The sequence below is a fragment of the Gavia stellata genome, chromosome 22 (genome assembly GCF_030936135.1).
Source record: "Gavia stellata isolate bGavSte3 chromosome 22, bGavSte3.hap2, whole genome shotgun sequence".
NCBI lineage: Eukaryota > Metazoa > Chordata > Aves > Gaviiformes > Gaviidae > Gavia > Gavia stellata.
The window spans coordinates 2,741,115-2,765,176 of NC_082615.1; the positions used below are offsets into that span (position 1 = coordinate 2,741,115).

At 54.4% G+C, this 24,062-nt stretch overlaps 2 protein-coding genes across 2 annotated transcripts in view; one reads left to right on the plus strand and one right to left on the minus strand.

The window, feature by feature from the left end:
• NTN1 (netrin 1) overlaps positions 1–14,857 on the plus strand; it is a 106,016-nt gene extending 91,159 nt beyond the window's left edge. Inside the window, exons 5-6 of the mRNA XM_059828316.1 lie at positions 5,017–5,091; positions 14,499–14,857. Coding sequence (XP_059684299.1) covers positions 5,017–5,091; positions 14,499–14,827 — 404 coding nt within the window. The 3' untranslated portion in view covers positions 14,828–14,857. The remainder of the gene's footprint in view (positions 1–5,016; positions 5,092–14,498) is intronic.
• A 7,088-nt stretch (positions 14,858–21,945) lies between these two features.
• STX8 (syntaxin 8) overlaps positions 21,946–24,062 on the minus strand; it is a 109,631-nt gene continuing 107,514 nt past the window's right edge. The window contains exon 8 of the mRNA XM_059828247.1: positions 21,946–22,986. Coding sequence (XP_059684230.1) covers positions 22,919–22,986 — 68 coding nt within the window. The 3' untranslated portion in view covers positions 21,946–22,918. The remainder of the gene's footprint in view (positions 22,987–24,062) is intronic.

The following is a 24,062-nucleotide window of genomic DNA, read 5'->3' on the forward strand; positions in this document are numbered from 1 at the left end:
CCTCCTGCTCTGTTTATCCGGGAAACGCAGAAAGTTTGTGCTTTCTCGCAGGGAAGTGGCCGGTTGCTCCCAGCCCCGGGGACCCGGTGGGGAGGCGTAGGATGTCCCCCCCGCGGGTCACAGCGTGTTAGGATGCGGTGGTGGGAAAAAAAAAAAAAAAGCACTAGGTTCTGGTTGTGCTTTGGGTTTGCATCTCTGAAATGGGGATTTGCACTGAAATATTTGCGCAGCTGAGCAAACTCAGGGAGGAAAGCGCTGGGAGCAGGGGGAGGAGGGTGTTCAGGTCTCGCCGCTCGATTTCTCCTGCACCACAGTGCTGTGGCCAGGGGCGTTTGAGTCCTTCAGAAGGGGGATGGCCGGGCCAAATGCAGGCTAGGAGGGACTTGGAGAGGTTTCAGGGTCTGGGGGGGCAGGCAAGCCCTGCCCCGGGCCAGGCAGGCTGAGAGGGCAGGTCTACCCAGGAGGAAGAGCAGGGCAGGACAGCACTGGTGTGAGGACCAACCCTTGCTCCGAACCCCTGTGCGCAGGGGACATCTGCGCACACCGTGATGGGGCAGAGAGCTGGGGCTGACCCCATCCACCAGTCCCGTAGAGCAGAGAGAAGCGGTGGCCACCCATCACGTCTATAGGGCCTGAGTGGACAGGACCTGTACACTTACTACCCCACACTTCAGCTACCAGGTTGTTCCCTGTCTCAAAGGGGGCTTCACTTCTTCAAGCAGCCTCCTTTTACTCTCAGCCTGGTCTTTTGGTCAGGCTCCGGCATCACCTTCCAAGGGCAGGTTGCCCCAGGCTGATCGTCTGCAACCTCACAGAGATGGCCGAGGGGGACCTGCAGGACAGGGAGCCTCTCGTGCAGACGGGACAAGCACACACGCCTTGGGACTCTGTAGGTTTGTAACAGAAGAATTTGGGGATAAATTCTGCAAGAGTCTCACATCACACGTGTATCTCCTGCACGGGTCACTGAAACAGCATTTAGAGCACTGCAGGCTCCAAATAAATCCTCTTCTCCCATTTCAGCCTGCTGCCCCTTCCTCTCATCCTTTCCCCAGCCTTTGAGCTGGGCTCTGCTATCACCTTCCATCAGGGGACCAGCAGCCCAGCCAGCCTTGCCCCAGAGCCAAAACTGCTGAAATGTCACTTGATAGATGAGAGCAGGGTCTTTTCTAGGCATTAGGCAGCATTGAAATAGTATCCTGTAGTATCCCCCTGCCATGCATTTTTCCTGAGCAAGCAGCGATCTTGCAGCATCACCCCACGTACGTAGCACTGCTTACCAGCAAACACGAACTCAAGGCTTTGCTTTGAGATGTTTCCTTTGCCTGCCCAAAGAGGCCCCAGAGGACCTCCATGTCACCCAGGAGGCAAGAGAGCTCTCCCCCGAGGAGACAAAGGAAATGAACAGGGGCAAATCCCCCACCCATGTAAATCAGCCTGGCGTCTGGTGATTTACACTGATTTACACCAGCTGGCTCTGGCCACATCAAGTTCAATTTAAACCAGCTGAGGCTCTAGCACAGCCCGTGGGGTTGGGAGAAAAGGAAAGAGAAAGGGAAGGCAGACAGGGGTTGTGTTTATAAAAGCAAGGTTAGATCTGGGCTGTAGCTGGGTGTCTTGAGCCACAAACCTCATTTCGGGTTTGGACCCAGGGAGCAAGCAGAGGCTGTGGGGATGGGGTGCTGTCCTGCAGTGCTTGGGGAGCAGCTGGGTGGTGCCCCATCATCTCACAGCCTCCCTGGCTGGGAAATGGTGTTGGGGTGGGTTTCTGGCAGGTCTGTAACCTCAGGCAGACTGGAAATATTGTGGCAGGACCATAGGGATTGGGAAGCTCAGATGTGGCTAGGGATGTTTCCGAGGGAAGAGGTTGCTGAAGAGACTTGGGGTTGTTCTTGTGAGTGGTCTGGACTAAAGTCCAGAGTGATGGTTTCTATCTGATTGCTATTTCTTGGGGCTGGATCCCAGAAGCAGGGCTGGAGGTGGATCTGCTTTTGGTGGGCTCTGCCAGCCTGGCTGGTGGAGACCTGCTTGCAGATCCTAGGGCTGAACCATGGGGCATGCAGTTGGGAGTTGCTTTCCACCCCTGCCTGTCACTAGTGCTCAGAGCCAGCTGCTCTCCAGGATCTGTCTGACTTGGATTTGTTCATGGGAAGAGAAATCTGCAGCCAGAGCTCCCAAGCATTGTCCCTGCTCAGTTGCTTGCTCCCTGCCTGTCCTTGGGTCAGCCTCTTCTGCAGATCAGCTACTGTATAGGGGATGAGATGCAACAGAAGTGATAAATACCTATAGCGCTCCAGGATTTTCATGCCAGAGGAGAACCATCATCATGATTGACGTAACCGTGTTAATGTCCTGAAAACATCAGCCATCTGCAGTTGAGCAGAATCATGCCGGCTGCCTGGCGAAGCAGCCTGATGGCCTGTCTCTTGCCAGTCCCCTGCTCCATTGAGCAGGTGAGGGAAAGCCTCCCTGGGCTGTTAGGTTGCTGCATGCACATTTATTTCCCTTGTAGACTATTCCTTCCATATTTATGGCCAGGAACATCTTACCAGTGAGTTGGATCAAGAGTATTTTTGTTCCCTGGGCTCGGTGACACCAGACAGCCACGTCCCACTACATGGTGGCATCCTGCCACGTAGGCATGGCTGAGGCTTTGCTAGCGAATTTCCATCCTCTGAACTACAGCTTTTATGGAATAGCCACTCTTTTCTCAGTGCACTTCAAGTTTTGTGTGATGTTCAGGGTCACGCTAGATGAGAAAAGCCAAGGGGAGGCATCAGCTGCTGGAACCCCTCAGCCATCGGCTCAGGTCCTGGATTTCTAAGGGCTCTGAGCAGTTGGAGCTGGTCAGAGATCTTGGCCAGGCCTTTTGGAGGAGGAAGGTGCCCCACTTGACACCATAGCTTTTGCTTTTGTCCCTGCCTAGGTCGTATGGAAAGAGCGTGAAGTCATGGGTGGGTGCTCTTCTGAGGAATGGGAGCAGTGGGGCAGGAGGATGGTGCTGAGCTGAGGTGACTCTCTGGCCATGGTGAGAGGTGCTGGGACACACACGGATCAGAGGTGTTGGTACCTGATGATCTTGGGATATGTGGGTGTTCTGCTCTCTGTGTTTCCTTCTCTTGTTGGTTCCCCCACTCAAGCTGAAAAAGAAGCTGCTGCTTGGCTCAGGCTGGGTTTGGCTCTGCTGCAAATGGGGAGGGTTGGATTTGGGGTCCATGAGACCTCCTGGAGCATCTCCTTTCCACCTGAGGAAGCTTCCCATGTTTCTGAACCCACCTCCTGCCCCAGAAACACCTCCTGCACTGAGGCTGATGAGCCAAGAGGGCACAGAGCACCCCGTGCAGCATATCTGTTGACCTCTGTGCCCTCCTTGCCTGGGTTGGCTTTGAGCATCTACCGCTGGAGACCATCTCCTCCAACAGGGTCTGGTCCCAAAGCTGGCTTCGTACCACAGACCCTGTGTACACAGCAGAGCTGCAAGCAGAGCTATCTCTGGGAAATGCTATAGCTGTGCAGCAACCTCCCAGCTCTGTGCCTCAGTTTCCCCTCCCAGCCTGCTTAGTGTGAGCTTCTCCATGAAAGAACTACTTCTTGAATGTGTTCCTGCAGTATGTAAGAAATGGGGCCTTGAGTCCTGCTGAGGCTGTGGCACGTGCCACCCCGCTGTGTGACACAGCCGTCCCCCAGGGTTTCAGGTCATGGTCCACTGGAGAGTGTGGACAGGAGCTTGGGGTGTTGCATGGGCAAGTGTGGTTTTGGTCTGGCACCACCAATGTGGCCTGGGGGAGGATATGGGCACCCAGTGTCCGATGGCCATGGGGTACCAGCAGCGTCCCCCGCCTGCCCAGCATCCCACCCCACTCGCAAAACCCCGGGGCCCCACTGCGGTGTTTCAGCAGGTTTTCAGACGTGGTCTCCGATGGTGGCTGTGGAGGAACGATGGAGTTGGGAGAGGTGGAGACGCCCAAGGACTATCACTGTACCAAGGCCTCCCACTGGGGCCAGATGTGTCCCATTTTCCTCCAGATACGGTGTTTCTGTGGTGCTGTGGGCTTCTCTCTAGCACCCATGGGTGCTGAGGAGACGTGGGATGTGCATGGACAGCACACCTATGAGCCAGTCCCGAAGCTGGCATAGGGTGGCACATCTCCAGCCACTGTGGCGTTGCCTGGCCGTGGTGCCCCTGGGATGTTCCCAGCAGCTCCTGGCGGGCACTGACCACATGATGCCGTCCAGCTGCATCCCGCACAGGAGCGGTTCCCTGGGAGCAGCAGCAGCTACCGGAGCAGGGCTCGGCATCCCCACAGCCCCCCGGGACCGTGGCCCGGCGCCAGCCCCAGCAGTGCTGCCAGGCTGCCGTGCCAGCGCTCCCGCCTGCCCGCCGCACCGGTCGCTGCGCCGCCCGAGCAAAACCAGCGTGTCCCAGCAGTGGGGGCCCATTAGAAATGAAATGTTCCTACTGGGGTATTTTATTTGCACACTTCAGTAGAGTGGACACCAAAAGGCTTTGCTAATGCTTCATGGGCTGCTAATTTCCTCTCTGACCCGCATTGTCGGAGGGTGACCCCAGCCCGAATCTCTTGGCAATGAATGCCAAAGGCTGACACCGGCCCGGGTTAGGGGTGACAATGGGGCCTCTGTGGGCTCCGGGCAGGCTCCAGTTGGGAGCTGGAGAACAGGGGGAATTTGTGTGGCTCTCAAAAGCTCTGGGTGGCACAATAAGGGAGGCCCCGGGGTCTCCCAGGAAGACAGAGGCGGCCCAGGGAAGCCGGGCTGGGGGAGGCGGGCGGGAGGACGGTTTCCTTTGTGAAAAGCTTTCTTTAGAAAGGAAGGTTTTTCTGAATGCCCCCTTAGACGACCCAATCGGGGCCTGGCAGATGGATATCACAGGCACGCTGCTTATTCATGGCAGGCTGCAGCTTTGAGCCGTCCCCCCCCTTCCCCCAGACTTTTATTCATTTTAAGGCTAATTTGTTTTGTTAATGTTTTCTTGCCCTCCCCCTCTCTCCTGTGCAGATTGTGACTCATACTGCAAAGCCTCCAAGGGGAAACTGAAGATCAACATGAAGAAGTACTGTAAGAAAGACTATGGTGAGTCCACCCTCTCGGCTGCCGCTTCCCAGGGACCGGCGGTTGCAAAGTTGCGGAGCAGGAGCATCTCCCTCCCGGGGAGCCCCCAAGCCCACCCAGCCCAGGCGCAGGTTGCCGGATGGCTCTCAGCCGCGCCGGGGCCAGGCAGCCCGGCTCTGCCTGTGCTGGGGTGTGCGCCAGGCAATTTGGGGTATGGCTTTTGCCGGGTTTGGAGAGGACGCCCTGGGGAGTGATGCTTGGCGTAGCGGCGATGCAATGTGTTACTTTTGGAAACTATGAGTCCCCCTGCAGATGCTGAGACAACCCGCAAATCAGGGCCCATAGTGTCTTCATCCCAAAGTGTCTTCTGGCTTACGATGACATCGTGTCGTGCCACTTCTCGCTGTGCTGTTACGTGCAGCGGCTTTTAAAAACTGTGCTTTGCTGTAGGGACAAGCAGCGGGCGGTTCCCTGTCATCCAGATCCATCCCCCCTGTATTTCCCAGGCAAGTTCAGAGGGTGGTGCCACCCTGGGACAAGCTAGGGAAGCTGTGGGATCCCCATCCTTGCTGGTATTCGGGGTCCTGAGCATTCTTCCACAGCTCCAGCTCAGAGCAGCGGCTTGGAGCAGGCACGTCCCGAGCTCCCGCCCCACCTCTCTGCTGCTGGGATTATTTTTAACATGGGTCCATTCCCAACATGGTCACCAGTGGGTCCATGGAGGAGGTGGTGAGGACAACCCTGGGAGGGGATTTTCTTCGGGCCACACCAAGAAACCCCTCGAAGCCCTCCCTGGGGCTCAGTAGCCCCTCTCCACCCCACTTGGCCATCGCCAGCCAGCACGGGCAGGTGGGGAGGGATAGTTCCGCTGTGGTCCCGCCTGCCCGGAGGATTGTCCTCCTTCGCCAGCCATGCCAACACTATCGGGATGAGCCAAACATCAGGAACGGGACCAACCTGGAAAAATCAGGTAGAGCTGGTTAAAGACAGGCGCTCTGTGCCAGGGGATGTGTAGAAATGGTGCTAAACATACGTAGGGGCTGGAAATTATCTCACACGCCCCAGAGACTGTAGTGGGGGAGGAGCAAAGTGTCTGCAGGCGGGGCCGAACCTGAGCCTTCAGGTTTGACCCGGGGATGGGGAGCGGGCTGTGCGCGGGTGAGCCTGGCTTTGAGCTGAGCCTTCAAACGTGTGAAGAAGCAGGGAATTATGAGGCGCTGCAGGGCAGGTTTTAGCATCTGCTGGGGCTGCGATCGCCCCGGTGTCTGCCAGCCCTTCCCCTCCACGGTAGAGGAATACGTAATATATATATGTATATGCATGCATATATATGTGTCTATATATATATATTTTCACTGAATTGCCAAGGAAAAAAAACAACCACCCCATCTGCATCAAAGCATCCAGTGGTGGTGATACCTCCTCCCTCCTTCAAACACGCTCACAGCAGCAGCTCAGCGTGTCTGGGAAGTGTTTGCGAGAGCAGAACGAATTCCCATTTAACAGCCCTTCCCCGGACAAGGCGCTTCCCAGCCGGGCCGGCCAAGGGATGCTCCACGCTGGCTTTGTGCTCTGGCACCTTCCCGCAAGCCCGGGGGGAGGAAGAGGGCTCAGAGGCAAATGTTTTATTTACATTCCCATTTATTTTTCCATTACCCACGTGGCAAAATGGTTGTGGAGCGCATCCCTCGGCAAGGAGGAGCTGCCAAGGCTGGGGCCATGCTCGTGGTATGCGTCCAGCGAGGCCGTGCTGAGGTCTGGCCATGCTTGTAGGAGCTGCCGGAGGTTCACCAGATGTTGGAAAGGTCCAAAAAATGCCTTTTCGTTTAGAGAAAAGGGTTAAATTGCACGTGAGAAAGTCACTGCTAGAACATGGTTATTAAAGACAGGAGTGGGGCTGATCACCAGGCTATTAAAGCCCTTGTGTTTCTTGTGGGTGGATTCTCTGCTGGCTAATAAGGTACAAATGTGTTTCCTGCACGTAGCACGGGCATCGATTCATTTTCCCACCTGGCTTCTCCAGCATCTCCTAAGGGCTGAGCTCACGCTGGAGCATTTGCTCTCTGAGGAGGGGAGAAAGCAGCCGTTTGATTGCAGGAAACTTATATGTGTCATGATCCAAACTGGCCCCGGGATTTCAGAGGATGGTAGGGAGGAAAAGAAGGCACGTGCATCTGCCTTGAAGCATGTTTCCCAGTCGAGCAGTGTTACCGTTCCCTGCGGCTCCCAGGGCGAGGGTTACAACATTTCGGTGGTGGCAGCACTTGGGTTTCGCTCGAGGGGCAGCCCTAGCGTGGTTTCGCTCCTTGGCTTGTCCAGTCTCTCCGGAGAGATGGTTCTCGAGGGTTTGGGTGAAAGCTCGCACTTGGTTTTGTTTGAGGCTGTAACGTGGGCTCACAGGCTTCAACAGCCCCTGGGGAGATGAGGGCAGCTCAAGAGCTGTCTCGGGCAGGAGAAAACCCCGGAGCAATGAATAGGGGTGCTGGAAAGAGCTTTTCTTGTCTCTTTTATCACACAGCATCACCTCTGCAAAAGCACAAGTGAGCCAAAGCCGCTTGCTGGGGCTGGTTTGGGGCGAGCGGGCGCAGGCTGTCCCAGTGCTGGAACCAGGGTGCTCCCACCCGAGCCCTCCTGGGCCTGGGGGGGTCCCCAGCCAGCCCCACGGCCGTGGCAAATTTGCTTTTTCAAGAGCAAACCAGCCCAGAGAGGCAGCAGGGTAAGCGATGCCGCAGCACAGCCCGGCCGTGCCGGGGCAGCCCACGCTTTCGACAGGGCCAGGGAGGGAAGAAAGGGTTGAAAAGGTGCAGGGAGGGATAATAAAGACTTCGGGACTGACACCCCAGCAGGAAGCCAATTAAGAGGCTCTTTTCCTCACCGTTACATGGCATCACTGGGCTGAACGTCCTAAAAGGCCCTAATTAGCTTGAACAGAGTTACTTCTCCCGCGGGTTCAATCGGGAAGCTATCATCCGCCCCACGCTCCTCAATGGGGCTTTTTAGCTCCCCGTTTCATTCAGCGATTCAAAGGGGATATTTTCCCTTATTTATTTTTCTTATCTGTTTGTTTTTGTTGGGTTTGTCGGGGTTTTTTTTCTTTTTATTTTAAATTGGGCTCTTTCCCGCGAGATGGGTTTTGGTGCAAATATTTGGAGTGAAAGAGGGCGTGGGGAGGGCAGGCTGGGAGATTTCAGGGAGGGGGGCAGGCAAAAACAGAAGCAGAAAAGCTTTTTCTGGGTTTAATTTGGCTGCCTGGTAGAGCACGGGGGTTGCTCGGCTCCCAGAAAACCGGAGGTAGAGGAGGGGGTTCGCTGGGTTGGGGCAGTTAAAATTAGCCCGGGGAAGCAGGGGGGGAATCCCTGCTGAGCCCCACTGAGGATGAAGATTCCCCCATGGCCCAAAAGGAGAGGGGATTATTTTATTAGAGCAGATAATGCTGCTCCAGATGATGCGGGTGCACCCCTCGCTCGCTTGGGTGCCGCCGTTTCAGCCTCGTCGTTGGGGCTTTTCCCTCTGTCTGTGTGTTGTGGTTAATCCGAGTGGGATGGGCGGCTGCAGTAAAAGAAACCCATCGCTTTTTAACCCCCATCTTTCCCCTGGACCCCGGGGCCCAGTCCTGCACAGACAATGCTGGAGCGTTTTGCTGGGTACCGACACTGTGGTCCCAGCTGCTGCCCCCGCATCCTCCTCACGCCCTGGTGCAGCACTGGGGAGGGGATGGGGTAGGAGCGGGATCCTCGTCTGAAAGGTGAGATCATCTGCTCGCTTTGCCCTTTCTTGGGAAAAAAAAAAGTAAAAAAAATATCCTTCCTTTCGCGGAGGCTTCACTTAGTCACCCCCTTTGTCGAGAGGAGCTTGGCAGGGGCTGGTGGAAAAAAGCAAAATGTGTTTTCAAAAGGCAGCTTGAAAAGAGGGGGGGGGGGAAGAAAAACCCTGAATCCACAGAAAAACTCAAGGCCAGGGGGAGAATCACCGGCCCCGGCTCACAGCCCCTCTCCACCACCCTGGAAGGTGGAGAAATCCCATTCGCAGAGCAGGGAAGTGCTGTGAAATCTGTCCCCATAACCACATCCCGAGGGAGCGAGCCGGGACAGCAAGGGGTCCCCCGGCACTGCGGGGAGGGACCGTGCCGGGCCAGGGCGCACCCAGGCCGGCCGGGATTAAGGGTCATAAATCTCCAATATTAAACCAGTAGGAAATTGGTAACTGGAGGCCGGCAAAGCCACTGCCAAATAAATTAGGAAAAAAAAAAAGGGGGTGGGGGAAATCCCATTTTAACCCTTTGCTCCAGCGAGGAGCCAGCCCTTTCCATTCCCAAACCCGAGTGGTGTTGGGGTCACCTTTTGCTGCTGGTTGGAGTAAAATCCACATGGGCTCTGCTCTGCTTCTGCAGCGAGAAGGGACCCGAGCCTTCGGAAAGCCGCGGCTCAGGCTGGGACACCTGCATCCACAACCACTGTCCCAAGCACCCGTTTCCATCTGTCCCTATTAAAGACCCTCTTGTCTCCCCCAGCAAACCACTCTGCTCCCACTGCCACCTCCGTAGTCCCATTGAATCTTTCCCCGGAGCCAGCACAGCGACACTCCCCATCACTGGAAGCTCCACAAAGCTCCAGCTCCCGGAGTCAGGTTAGCACATAGGATGCATAAGTTTGTCCATGTAGCCCGGTCCCAGGTCAGCTTAGGCAGGGGAAAGCTTGAAATCAGGAGATGTATCACAAACCCCTGAAGTAAACAAAAAACAAAAAAAAAAAACCACTTTTTTTCCAGTCTCGCTCTTTTCATGGCAATCTCATGATTTTGGGGCCCTGACTCATGGTCTCTGAATGCTGCGAGGCACTGCTTTTATTTAAGCCTTTACGTGGCCGCCCTCAAACATGTTGTTTCAAGAGTTTGGGGTTGGTTTTTGGTTTGATTAACATCAAATCATCCACCCCTTTGCTTTCATCTGCAACATCAAGCCTTCAGGTCTTTCTTGTGGCTGGAGGCTCCCAGCCAAGCCTTGAGGAGCCTGGCAGCATCCTGGGCTCCAGGGCTGAGCTCCGGGGCTGGCACTGCCCAGCACCCTGCACCAGGGGATGCAGGAGGGGACCAGGGACCACCCATCCCCTCCTGCAGCCTGGGGACCACTCAACCACCTTTTTCTTAGAAAGAAGCAGAATATGGGGAGGTGCTTGAACGCATCACCTGGGCTGGTGTGGCTTGTAAGGCACCATCCGGTCAGGTTCAGCAGCATCAGGGTCAGGTGAGATGCGATTAATGGGGCAGCACCGTGCACTCCCCAGGGCTTGGGGGAGACCTTGAAAAAACCAAAGAACATCTTCCCCTTGCCCCTCAAGCACCCCTTTGGATGACTGGGGACTCTCTTGGGGCTGATGAGGAGCAGAGCAGGGTGCAGAGTAGTGAGCCTGGTGAAAAATCCCCGGTACTATGGGGGTACCCAGGGGGTGCAGCCAGCCCCAAATTACCCGCAGGGCTCAGCTGCCCACCATTTGCAAAGCACAGGGAGGAGCAGGTGTGTGGGCAGCCCTAAGGCACTGCCACACTTGGGACCTGGACTGGAGCTGATCCTCACTGGAAACCGGTGTCACCAGCCCAGCTGCAGTGGCAGTGCCGTGAAAGCTGTGGCTCATTCAGTTTTGTTCTCCCCCTTTGGGTCACCATCCGCTCCCAGGGGACCACAGCCAGGGGAGCATCATCTCCGCCGCCTGCTTGACTAACCATCATCCCCTATTACATCCTTTCATCTGGTTGCCCCATAGACACTTTCCAGGACATTTTCCAGGGGCGCAGGGATAGTCCTGAGCATGCCTCAGCATTGGTACGGGGGTTCAGCGGGTGCATCAGCAAAGTGCGAGAAGTTCACCACGGCACAGGCGAAGCCAAGCTTTGGAAATGGCAGGCGAAGGACAACTTCAAGCACAAAAGCCAGCTTTGGGGTGGTGGGGCGCAGCTGAGCCCCTCCCCAAAACCACGAAGGAACTGAAACCTTCTCTTTCAAGAGAAACAAGTCCCTAAATCCCCAGGGATTTGCCCAGAGGAGCCAGCTTAGGCACTTCCAAAAATTCCTCCTGGCACCTCTCTGCATCTCCACACGTCTCGTGTCCCTGGGGAGATGCTGGAGACCCACCCCACCACCAAAGTACCCAGGCAAGTCACCGCTGAACTTGGGCTCTGAAACCAGGCTCAGGGGAAACTGCGCGTCCTGGATGCGAAGTTAGGGGCAGAAAACTCGCTGTCAGTGAAGGCAGCTGCAGCCGTGCCAGCCAAGCCTTCACTGAAGCTTTCACTCCTTCCACTTCATTAATAAAAGGGGAAAAAAATAAGAGACGGGGGCCTTGACATCAAAAAAATACAGACTGTGTATTTTAGAGCAGAGTTTCCTGTAACCACCTCTCTCCGGTTCCTTTTCATTCATTTTCTCCATTTTGTCAGTGTGGACCCAGGCAGGTCAAAGGTTTAAGCTTTTTTGGAAAGATTTGTTTCCAAAAAATAAAAATTGGCTAATCTTCACATTTTGTTACCTTCACACCAGACTGGGAAATACACGGTCAGAGCTTAGGGTTGTTTTTTTTCTTTTTTTTTTAATTTAATGAAAGCATCTGGCATCCATGACATGCTTCAAAAAAAAAAAAAAAACCCACATATATTTTGCAACGTGTTAAAAAGCCTTGCTGGGCTGCAGAGCCCCGCTTCCTTCCATAGCTTGAAATCAGTTTGTACGTTGTGGTTTTAAAGTGAGGATGATGCTCCTCTACCACTAATCCAGGGGGGTAAAATTGGGTTGTTACAAGGCAAATGGGAGAGCTTTGCCTGGGGTTTTTTGAGGTTTCTGATAATTTATGCAGTCAAGATTGGACCCGCCAGGGACCAGCCAGATGGCTGAGACGGGCAGGTGAACGGTCAGGGGGTTATAGCACATGGGGCATGGAGAGAAAGGGGGTGGGGAAAGGGAAAAGCTCAAAGATTTGGTCAAAAAGCACTTTTTGGTTGGACTGTGCCAGCCTGCGTGGAGCTGCTGGCCCTTGCCTGCTCTCCCGGCCGGGGCTGGCATCGCCACCCGCGTTTTTCCCTCTGCCTCTGCTGCTGGGGACTACTGTCATCCCACAGTCAGCAAACAAACCCAGGAGGGCTGGGTAGTCACTTCCCGCTGAAGATATTTTCCTGGAAGCCAATTTTTAGCGAGGAGGAATGCGTTCAACCTCCCTGGAGGATGCGATCTCGGCCGACTGCTGCTCCTGTCCTCCTCTGCCGCCTCTGTGCCACGATGGACTGCTGTCAGGAAGAAGACCACTGACATGGCAGGAGCTGCCTCCAGGCTCGTGTCTCCTCTTCTTTGCCAATGCTTCAGGGCCAAACACTCCATTTCCCATGCAAGGAACATGGGTCTCCATCCTTTCCTGTGGTTTGAACCCAGGTCCACGGATGTCACCCGGAAAGGGCACAACAGCACCTGCTGTAGGGATTGAGGAAGAGGAGGAGGAGGGCTGGCAGAGGTCACTGTAGCCTGCTCAGGGCCACCTGAGCTGTGGCCTGGGCCTGCCCCGTGGGGCAAAACCGTGGCAGCTCCAGGGGCTTCTGAAACCAGCCGTGCTCAGAACCTTACCCTTGAGCACACAGCAGTGTCTGACACCATCCCGGCTCTGCAGCACCTTGGTGGACGACCCCACGGAGAGTCCACATCTGCCCAGATCACGACGCCAAGTCACCTCTTCACATTGGCCCTGTGGGACCACTGGCCACCGATCCTGCACGGATGCTGGTGGGTGCAGGGATAACACAACGCGCGAACCATGCTCCAGGGAAGAGCAAGGGGTGGCATGGCAGAGGGCTGAGCCCTCACCAGGTTTTCTCAGGAGGTTTTCTACACAACATCAGCCACAGGCTTGGAAAATACCATCATCCTGCTGTTCCTGTGCTTATGGATCACAGATGTCCTCCCATCTCAGTCTTGCTTTGGGAGCTTGTTATCGCCCAGTTATCTGTCGGGACACCTGGCTTGCCAGGCTGCTGCATACTGAGATATCCCCTTGAAGCCCGATGTTGCTATTCAGTATCTACAGAGATGCTCAAGTGAGTCCTCCAGACCCAGAAGTCAGGTCTGACACTGCCAGTGACATGTCCTTATGATCACTGAGTCCTAACCCCAGTCCTTCACCCGTGCTTTTTACCAGCAATGTCATCTTCCACAGCAAGTACTGAACAGTATTGGCTCAGGAACATCTAGAAACACACAACAGGGAATCTCCCGTTTTCAAATCCTTTCATAGGTTTGAACCAATTCAGTATCCTGCTCCGAGGCTGGGCACTCATGGAGAGCCATCTCCTTGTGCTGGCCCTGGGCAGACGTGCTTGAGGCCCTAACAGGTCTTTCCCACCTCCAGATGCCGAATGCTTGGAGATATGGGCCGGTCCCAGTGTTTTGCTCCAGATTTTGGTTCACCTTCTCTTGAAACCTGGGGCTGCTCAGAGTCCTGGGGCAGATGCGCCGAGTGGCCCGTCCAGTGAGGAGGGGAGGGCAGAGGGGGCTGGAGAAATGGCCCGTGCAGAAACCCATCCTCTGGCTGAAGCACGTGCTGCTCTCTGGACACGTGGGTCAGGAAGAAAGCTCGTCCCAGGTCCTATGGTGCAGCCCGGGGTTTTGGCACTGCCGATGGGGACAGGCACCTCCCTGCACACAGGCATGCTGTGTGCGCAGAAGCCCTGCCCTGCGCTCCGGCCACCACCCGGGGCTGGAGGTGTGCCTGTGTTTGTTAATCTTCTCTGTGCTTGCTGCGTCAAGGGAAAAGGCAGGGTCCAGTGTACATGAATCCACCTGATTTTTAAAGATTTTTTTCGATGGCTTTAAGAGTTCACAGGTGCTGGGGCAGATGTTGCTGCATCACCAGCCCTGGGGAACTGCCCCGTGTGTGTTTGCTTCACAACCACATCCTGGGAGACCTAGGACACAGATAGGAGAATGAGGCAGCCTGCTCCTCACCAGCGCTCTGCGTAGCCCTGTGTCGTTCTCAGGGCTCCTAGTGCAAGGACTGCCATGGTGGTGTACAGCTGCTCCCAGCCTCTGCTCCCCTCCTGGGGGTCCTCCATCCCCCGTGGTCCTTGGGTAACCATGCCCATGCTCGCTGGGGACCCAGAGGGTCACCTTTGTGGCAGAAGAGCTGGAGAGCATCTCCCAAGCCTATGGTGGTCTTAGTACCCTTGCTGAGACCCTCTGCCACCAGCACTGGCTACTCTTGCTCGTGGCAGATGGCCTGGGGACAGCGGTAGTTTTTGTGCAACCACCGCCCTTGGTTGCTCTCCCCCAGCCTGGGCTTAGGAGACAAAATCCCTTTTCCTCACACAGCCTATTAGGTAAGACTTAAAATTCATTTTCTTCTCGCCAGCTCAAACTGTAACATCTTTTCCTCTCTTGCCTTGTTTTTTTTTTCCAGCTGTCCAGATCCACATCCTGAAAGCGGAAAAAAATGCCGACTGGTGGAAGTTCACAGTCAACATCATCTCCGTCTACAAACAAGGCAGCAACCGGATACGGCGCGGAGACCAGACCCTGTGGATCCACTCCAAGGACATAGCGTGCAAGTGCCCCAAAATCAAGCCCATGAAGAAGTATTTGCTGCTGGGCAACAACGAGGACTCTCCCGACCAGAGCGGCATCATTGCGGACAAAACCAGCCTGGTGATACAGTGGCGGGATACATGGGCTCGGCGGCTCAGGAAGTTCCAGCAGCGGGAGAAGAAGGGGAAGTGTAAGAAAGCCTAAAGGAGGAGAAGGCAACGGAGCGCGCGCGAGGGAGAGACTGACTGTGCATGCTGCTTTGTGTAGAGCTGGGGCGGGCAGGGACCGGCGATGGGGACGGCGGGAGGAATGTCACGTTGCCAGGGCGGGCTGGGGGGGGATGGGAGGGGTGGCGATCACGGCTGCGAGGCTGCCAGGTTTGCACCTCATATTATGGGAGAAAACAAAACAAAACACAACAAAAAAAAAATCGCACACGTGGATATAAAAAAAGAGGAGTGTGGGTGCGGGCATGCGGCATCTGGTGCCCCCCAGCTTCTTTCTGCCCCGTTGGCTGAAGAAATCAGAGACACCAAACTGCCTTCCAGCTGCTAACATCTGCTGCTGCCAAAGCACAGCACAGGAACATCATACCTGTAAGAAACTAATCAAAGGCAACACAGGAAATTAACCCCCCATCCCCAAAAATACGTATTCTCAGCTTAGGTTGAACAAGACAGTTATCATAGAGGAAACTAAACAGAGACTTATCGCTGAGGACAGATCCGAGGATCGACTAATGGGTTATTTAAAGACTCTTTGGTGTCCGATAGCTGTAACCATCACCAGCGGTACGGTACCTAGGAGCGGCCGAGGCCTCCAGCCATGGCGATGCGCTGATCCCAGGTTTGGCACAGCAAAGAGGAGACCACGTTAGTGGGCGACTTCCACACGGGCATAACTCGGGGAGCGACTCCTTGCTCCGGCCCCCACACCCCGAGGAGCACTGCTCCCCACCATGCCGAAGGATTGTGAGCCCGCAGGATGCCCTGGCCTCCTCCCAGCCACCGATTCACAATTGAGGAGTTAATAGCCAGGATCCCCAAGGAAACACCCAGACTTTGCAAGAAATAAGTTGGCATCCAGTTGCCATAGGTGCCCTGGACGATCTTGCCCGTTGCAGTCTCTGAGTCTCCACTGTGGCCACCCCTGAGACCTTCATGGGCTTGGTCCTCTCTGCCACCGTCAGCAGAGAGATGAACCCTCAGATGATAGAAAATCTGTGCAGGTGATGGCGAGGTCCTGATCGGCAGAGGTTTCACTCCCAAACTCAGCCAGCTTTCCCGAACCTACACCAGCTTTGCCCTCGCTCCCTCTGGAGCTGGAGCTCCCCAGCATCCCTGCATAAGGTGGCCAGCCCTTTGGGAGACATAGGAGGTGGGACAGCGAGTGCCAAGGGACTGTCCCCATGGGCAGTGGGGCCAGCGCAGAGCTCTAAGGCTTGGCCAAGTTACAGCTAAGGCAGGGCAGAGACCTGCCCCAAGGGATGGGCTCTCAGCCAGGGGCTGGATGAGCAAGGTGTGACCCACCTGGAGCTCCCCAAATTGCTCTCCTCCTTCTGCTGGGGGTGAAAAACAGCAAATCTAAAATTCCCACTCTCTAATCACTAATGCACTAAGCAAGGTAGCGGCTGCCTCACCTCTGTCTCACGCCCCATGCCCCAGCCTGAGGGCTGGAGCATCTTTCCCCAGGGCACTGTATGGGCAGGACTGGCTCTTGAGTTGTTTGTCACCCAGATATTGTGTCCCCTTGCCAGGGTGCTCCCCTGCTACACCGGCCTACGAGGAATGGGGACATCTGAGTTCACTTAATCAATGGAGACAGGCAATAGCCGGGGCAGAAAGGAAAGGCAGGGAGGGCAGGATGGGTACCTGGAGGAGAAGCAAACATTAGTCGCTACGAAAAGCAAAACCTCCCTGATATTTTTCCTTTAAGGAAACTTGGAAACATCTATTTTATGACATTTTCCAGTGGTTTTGCCTTGTTTTATAGCAATTGACAATATTTATATAATGACATAAACCACCATAAAGCGAGGCAGCCATGTAAATAGGTGTAAAGCGGAGGGCTCCCAGGGAAGCACTGGCCAGCGCCGGGCTGCTGGAGACACCACCCAGAGGGAGCGAGCTCTGCTGAGCCTCCCTTGCAACCCCACGGCCCCTCGGAAATTAATTTGGGTATTAGGAGAGAAATCCCACCCTGGACATCAAGCAACCCTCCCCGCGTCCGTGTTTTCTCCCCTTACCCAGAGCAGACCTGGCTTTCCTTGCTTCATAGCTCAAGGAGAGACAACAGTTTCGCAGTCAAGGGAACCCCAGCCACCAAGTTTTGAAGGATAAAATCTGATCTCAAGGGTCTAAATGGAGGCTTAAAGCCCCAAAGTGGGGCTTGGATGCTGTCCTGCAGCTAGCATCAACTGATGCCAGGGACATCCCACACCGGCTGGGGACAGCTTGTCCTCGGTTAGCTGGGACGCCCTTGGACCACGGGAGACCTTCGAATGGCCTAAAAGCAACTGGATCCAACGCAAAGCCAGAGCATGAAGGCAAGGCCAGGGGATGTGGGGACTCGGGAACTGCCCACTGAGCACTCCTGGACACCTAATGCTCACTCTCATTTTCCAAGCTTGGCAAGCGCAGCCGTCCTTGCCAGCACAGCCTTGACACCCCCCAAACCCTCCCAGAGACAAGCCCCGGCCCCTTCCCCGATCCCACCAGGTTGGAAGGCTGCAGAAGAAACGCCACCCACCCTGTCCCATGGCCGGACCCCTCCAGGCACCGACACAACCTGGGAAATCAGAAAGAGAATTTGCACAAGACGTGAAACAACTCAGAGCCCGCCGCAGCCAGAGCGACCCACAGAGCAAAGTCCCCATCCCTGTCCCACCAGGACCCCATCCCTTGATCCCTGTTGGAGTTTTGCGCTTTCCAACCAGAGTAGAGAAGTCCCTCCGCTCCGTCCACGGTCCCCCAGTGCCCCTCGTGCTCTCCCAGTAACCTCGACTCGCAGGAGCAGCTGGTGTAACTGGCACACAGCCCTCCTCCTCTGGGGAAGGCAGAGCAGCCCCGTTTTCGGGGTGTCGGGGAATGCAACTCTTCCCCGCAGCCACCCCTGCTCCAGGACAGCTCCCGGGGAGAGACCTCTGGCCCGGCCAGGGGTGCAGCTCTGTTGGGGTACCAGCCACATTACAACCAGCGAGGAACCCGCGCGCCCACCCATCGCCCCAGGGACAGGAGTGAGCTCCTCGGGGCGCGGAGGGAGTGGCTGGGGAAGGGGCTGCGGTGCCTTCAGCGCAGCTTCGGAGAGCAGCTGAAATGCCAAAACAATCATCACTCGACGGTAGCACCCAATAAAAGTCGTTTCGTCTCGTTTCTGTTCGTTTTGTCGTGTCCGTGCCCTCTCCCCGCACACCTGCCTCTACTCCCTTCACAAAACCTGTGTTCGTTTTGGGGTTTGTTTTTTTTTTTTTTGATTATTTCTGTTAATATCTTGAACTGTAAATGTTGTTTAGTTATGACCATTGCATACTGCTTTGGGCGATGTTTCTTTACAATGCATACTAATATATTATGGTTATTATATATGAATATATTTAATGACACGTGAAAAAGTTGTGGATTTTCTTATTGTTTTTCCAAGTTGTTTCTTTTTTTTTTTTTCCCTCTTCATTTGTTTGTTTCGTTAGATTGGCTGTAATTGAACCCGAAGGAGCTTGTAACTGTTCAGCACCCACTCGGTAGAACTAAAGTCAGAAACCAGTTGAATAAACTCTTGTAAACTGTAAAAATCTCCAAGGATCTCTGCTTCCTCCCAGCCCCGCCAAGCCCAAGGGATGGGGACCTGGGCAGGGAGGTGACGGTGTCCCCTCTGCCTCCCTGGGTCTCTGCCAACGTCCCTTTGGCAGGGTCTGAGGTGGTGCACAGCTATTTTTGACCGTCAGTCCCACGTGCGTGTCCCACCAGCACCCTCCCAGCAGTGCTCCCCGCCAGCATCCGCACGCCCTTGGGGACAGCAGGGTCACCGCAGGCTCATGGCGGGTGGGACGGGGGGTCCCCGCCAGCACCTCTGGGCTCTCCGGCATTGCTGTGAGCTCTGGATCGGGGTACGTCCCACCGGGTTCCCCATCCTTCCTCTGCTGCCGGAGGAAACTGTGCCCTGCAGTGGGACAGAGCCAGGGCACGCCGAAACCTGCGGGACCCCGCACAGAGAGGGTGGACAGACATAGGGATGGGGGACAGCCACAGCCTGGGGGTCAGGGGAGCTGCCAACACCACTCCGGACCCATTTTCTGCCCCTATCCCCAGGCTGCTTGTCAGCGCTGTCCCTTTCTGCCCATCCACTGCAGGGCTCCGGGCTCCATCACCCATCTCCCACAGGGCACCAGTGGTGCCGGACGCTACTGAGGCAGCTGGTACTTGAGATCAGGCAAGGGCTGGTGGTACAGATAAGCTAGAAAGCTGGAGACGGGGGGGGAACTGAGGGAGCAAAACACTTCCAGAGAGAAAAATACAGGCAAAAGGTCCTGCAGACTGCTGAGGGGTCAGTGAGTGTGACCCACGCCCTTAGCATCGCTGGTAATTTATGAATTCAAAAACATTTCGGAGGTCAGAAATCTCAGATCTTTATTGCTGAGACAAATGGGTCACGACTGCCACCACCTCTGCTCCGGGGCTGTCGCCTGCAGCTCCACTGAGAAGCAAATGGGTTTCCCAGATTGCTCTGGCTCCGTGTCCTCCTGGCAGGCAGCCAGTTGTCCGAAGAAGACACGGTGGCTCTGAAAAGAGGGGAAAGAGCCTATTCCCATTGAGGGCTGGACCCGGAGTGTTTGCTCTCAGCCTGGTCCCACCAGGCCGTGCGGGAGAGCAGCCGTCCACTGTGCCAAGCTCAGCACCAAGCTCACACCCACCCTCCAGGAATAAGGGCATGTGAAAATGCCCAAGAGCCTTTCAAGAGCATCTTTATCCTCACGTAGGAGCTAGGGACTTCTTATCAAGGGCACTTGGACATGTAAGCACCTCTAACACGTACCAGATCTTCCCCCAGCACTTGTATTTTTGATGAAATAACAACTGGGAACACCCGGGCATGTCCTCATTTGGGAGAAATGAAGGAGATGCAAGGGAAGGCGAAACCTGGGATGGCTCTCCGGGTAGGCACCAGAGAAATGGGGAAGACCTCTGCTTGAAGAAGCCACCTCAGGTACGTGACTCCAGCAGCCCCATGTTGCAGGTTCAATGGGCACCTTGAGCATCCTTTGCCCCCTGCCTGGAAATCGGAGCAGCCGGCAGCACAGTGAAACTGCGCCGGACCCCGGCGAGCTGGGCTCTCCAACCCCGCTTGCTCAAAGCCAACAACCAGCGGCTCTGGTATCTGAACCTTCCTTTTTCTTTGGTGGGACAGGGAGACAGAAAAGCTTTCCACACACGGCAGAACGCTGCCAAATCCATTTCTTTTTAATAAAACTCCTCACCCACGCGACACATTAAATGTTACCTAAAGGGCAAGTCTGAGAACCCCTTTGTTAGACATTTCAGCAGAGCAAAGCCTCGTGTTTCTACCTTTCCCAGGCACTAACAGAAAAAATGTGTTTGAGGACCCAAGAGGTCAGAAAACATCTTTTTAAAGCCTCTATCAGAACAAAGTCACCACGACACGTTGATCAGGATGAATTACGCATCCATGCTGAGTGTCCTGGGAATTCAAACAAAACCTTAATTCCCTTTGTAAACGACAGTTTTAATTAGAAACCCAAGTCCATAGTCTCATCCCAATAAACCGCATGTTATTCCCCTGCTGTCACTGAAGATCCAGGAGGCTGCACTGGAGCCGTGAGCGAAATCCCGCTGCAGGGTTTGGGCACAGGCAGCTGATGAGAAACAACTCCAGGAGAGTTTCCAGTGTTGGTCCCTCCGCACACGAACTGCAGGAATGCACAAGTTTTGAACATGTCTCCAAAGCTGCCCGTTATTTGTTTCCAGCTGGAGCAGCCTTGCTTAAAGCTCCGTTTCTAATCTGAGATCAAGCAATAAACTAATCAAAAACCTGTTGTGTTCTTTTGAAAAGCACGAGAATGTAAGACTATCTTTCTTTTTCTTTTTCCCTCCCCTCCTTTGTAGGTTGTAAGATGAAGCATCTCTCCAAGGAAAAGCAAGCAGCAGGCACAACCTGGACTGGACTTTTAAAGGCTTCAAGAAGGATTTTCTCTAGCAAAGCACATGGAGATGCGTGGAAGACTCTGCTCCCTCCCAGCCACAGGCATAATTTGATTTGCTTCGCAGGCAGAACGTGTTATCTAGTTACCTGCCACCAGGGCCAAGCCTGGATCTCCTACCTTTGACTGTAAATACCAGACGAGGATGCTGAAGCCCGCAGAGCACAGTCTGCCTTGCCCCAAGATTGCGAACCCCTCCAGAGGAGCTGGTCACTCCTCCAGCCCTGACCTTCGGTGCTGAGCATCAGAAGTTGGGCTGGGCACCAGCACAGAGCCCCATTTGAAGCCCACTGCCCTGTGCCACGAGGCACAGCTGTATCTATTGGGCTTTTTCTCCACCAAGCTCCTCTCTCCCCCTGCCCTGTGCCCTTCCCAGGATCATGCAGACAAGGCGATGGTGCTCTTCAGCTGCAGGGAACGGTTCCTGTCCGTCAATGAGAGGTATCTATTCAGTGAGGTACTCAACAGCTCTGTGAAACGGCTCCCTGCCTCCGTTTCCTGCAAAACCCCATCTTCTCCCATCATAGCCAGCTCTGTCGTTCCCACCTCAGACCCTGGAGCGACGGGGTCAAAGCCTCAGCTCCAGCCAACACTTGCATGCAGCAAGGAGAAGAGCAATTTTGCACTCCGATCGGCAGATCGCCAAGCACTTAACGAAGGGGCCAGTGCCCAAGTCCCAGCTAATAAAAATGGGGAAACAGCCCAGAAGAGCAAAATGGCTTTGTGTCACTCAAGAGGGGGTGCAGCACCAGGGCACCCTGGTTTCCCACCTCCCAGAGCTGTGCTAGACCTGCTAGACGTGCCACCACCCCAGCTGTGTGGGTGGAAGGCACGGAGAGGGAAACGAGCGCCAAGAGCCTGTGGAGAGCTGTGAAAGGAGATACTCCACCACCGCAGGTGAGGACCAGCCCAGGGCTGGCAAGTGTTACGGATCTGCCAGGAAATGTATGTCATGATGCACATGAAGTCTGACAGGAATTGCTTTTTTTCCTTCTCCAAATCAGCTCTTAAGAAATGGAAGCGTTGGAGAATCATTCAAGTGGAACACAAGATGGTAGGAAACAATAAAAACCGAGGCAGGTAAGTTGTATATAAATGGATCAGCTTTTATTCAATATTTATTGCTTGCTCTATCAATTCTGAAATCAAACTGGCACGTATAACAAAATAATGATTTTCTTGGCCAGAAGCGAACATTCGATACCTCTTTTTCATTAGTTTTTAAATAGGTAATCCTTCCTCTCAGGTTTAACAGCGTGTGAAAAGTTGTAAAAGAAGGAGGCAGACCTCAATCACTGAGATTAGTACGTTAATGCCAGCGCATCTCCTGCAGTCAGCCTGGCAGAGCACGGCAGAGCACGGGGAGAGCACGCCTTCCTCATGAGCACATGTTGGGCAAGGCTTTCCACTCCTACGCACCTGGTCCGAGACCCGCTGCTGTTTACATTTCTATCCGTGGAGATTGACACCGATAACTCCCCCCCAAAGGCCAAGGACTGACTCACTTGCCGGAGTTTCTGTGCAGCTCATGGGGGTCCTGTGCCTCCCCGCAAGGCTCCGCGTGCTCTCGCTTCCCGTCCTGCGAGCACCCAGATGCAGTCATTCCCCAAAACATCCATTCCTTGAAAAACGTAAGCATTTTCATTCCGAAGGAAGGTATCGGAGAGCAGAGGAGTGCCATTGCTGTACTCCCAAACCACATTTTTATTTTAGTATTCTGAAGCCCTCGGGACGACTGACCGCTTGGCAGAAGCGGTGGCGGGCCAGGCAGGCAGCACCCCGACACCATCACGTGCTCAGATGCAGATGCACCGAGAAGTGCATCTATTGTACAGCCAGCTGCAGCCTCCCGAAGGCCAAATGAAGGTGGGAAGAGAGTCCTTTTCAAGTTCAAACCCTCCAAATCACGCAGCACTCTTCAGCTGTGCACCAAAGGAAGAATGCATGTCTGTCGGACACAGCTTCATTCTCATACTGTTGAGTTTATTTAAAACACAGAAGGTCTTTGCACAAAGTCGGTCTCTTCTCTGGAGTCGTCCGTGCTCAGCTGTCGAGCAGCAGCTCCGACGGGCCCCATATCCGCATTACTTTGTCGGCCAGACAGCAACCACAGCAATCGCAATCAGCAGCAACACAATCACCACCAGCATTCCTGGAAAAGATGAAACGACGTTAAGGTTGCTGCCCTCATCTTTAACAATTGGCTTTTGCAATTAAATTCTTCCTCTGAGTCCTGCTCCTCCTCCCAGCTGAGACTGATTTTCCCCCGTGCAAGCCCCTCACCAGATCCCTGCACGCCAATGACCTGAACAGCGACGTGGACTCAAACCCCACGTTGGTAGAGCAGTTCTTTCTCTTCCTGACCCTTCAAATTAATTTTTTTTTCAACAGTGCCTGCAGGGTGTCTTCCTACTTGAACATCTGCCTTGCAAAGATTAAGGGATATGTTTAACTCAAGGCAAGGCCAGTTAAGCTTTTCTAGAATCCCTCTGTACCATCCCACTGGGGCAAAGGATTACTCAGAAGGAAATCTAAATTGCATCAGGAAATTGTTTCCAATACAAACTACTCCTGCTTTCAGACAAAACTATTTGCAGAGCAAAAGCAGGGCTTTCGGGTATGTACCTGGCTTGGGAAAACGAAGATCAACCAGCATTAAAGAGAATCTAACTGCTCTGCCCAACCGTGCAGCACGCGGGCTCCGTGTGCTCCATCCTGCCCCAAAACCGTACCGGTTGACACGCAGAAGTTAATGACATGATGATCTTACAGGTCTTTTCCAACCTTAATGATTCTGTGATTCTGTGACTAACACAATCTTACAAAACTTTACGACTATTTTTTAGTTTGGGCACACCATGCTGCTCTGCAGCAGGATGGTGTTAAAAAAATGTAAATTATGGATCGTTTTGAAGACTGATCCAGAAAACCAACAAAGCCGATTTTCTTTCTCAGCTGAACGATATCACTAAGGTGACACGGTTGTCAGATGCCTGCTAGAGAAAACTAATTCTCCTTAGTCTCCCCTTTCTTAGAGGAGAGAAAGAAATGTTTTACTGGAAATGGACTGGGTCCCTGTGGTCCACCCCATCACCTCCCTAAGCAGCCCCAACACATGGACTCCTCGTGCAGCCGGCTGGACCACTGCACGCTTCGGGCACTGGCATCACGCTCACAGGCATCCTCTGGGGTTAAACGATCTTTTAATTAGGAGGGTTTTGATTTGGT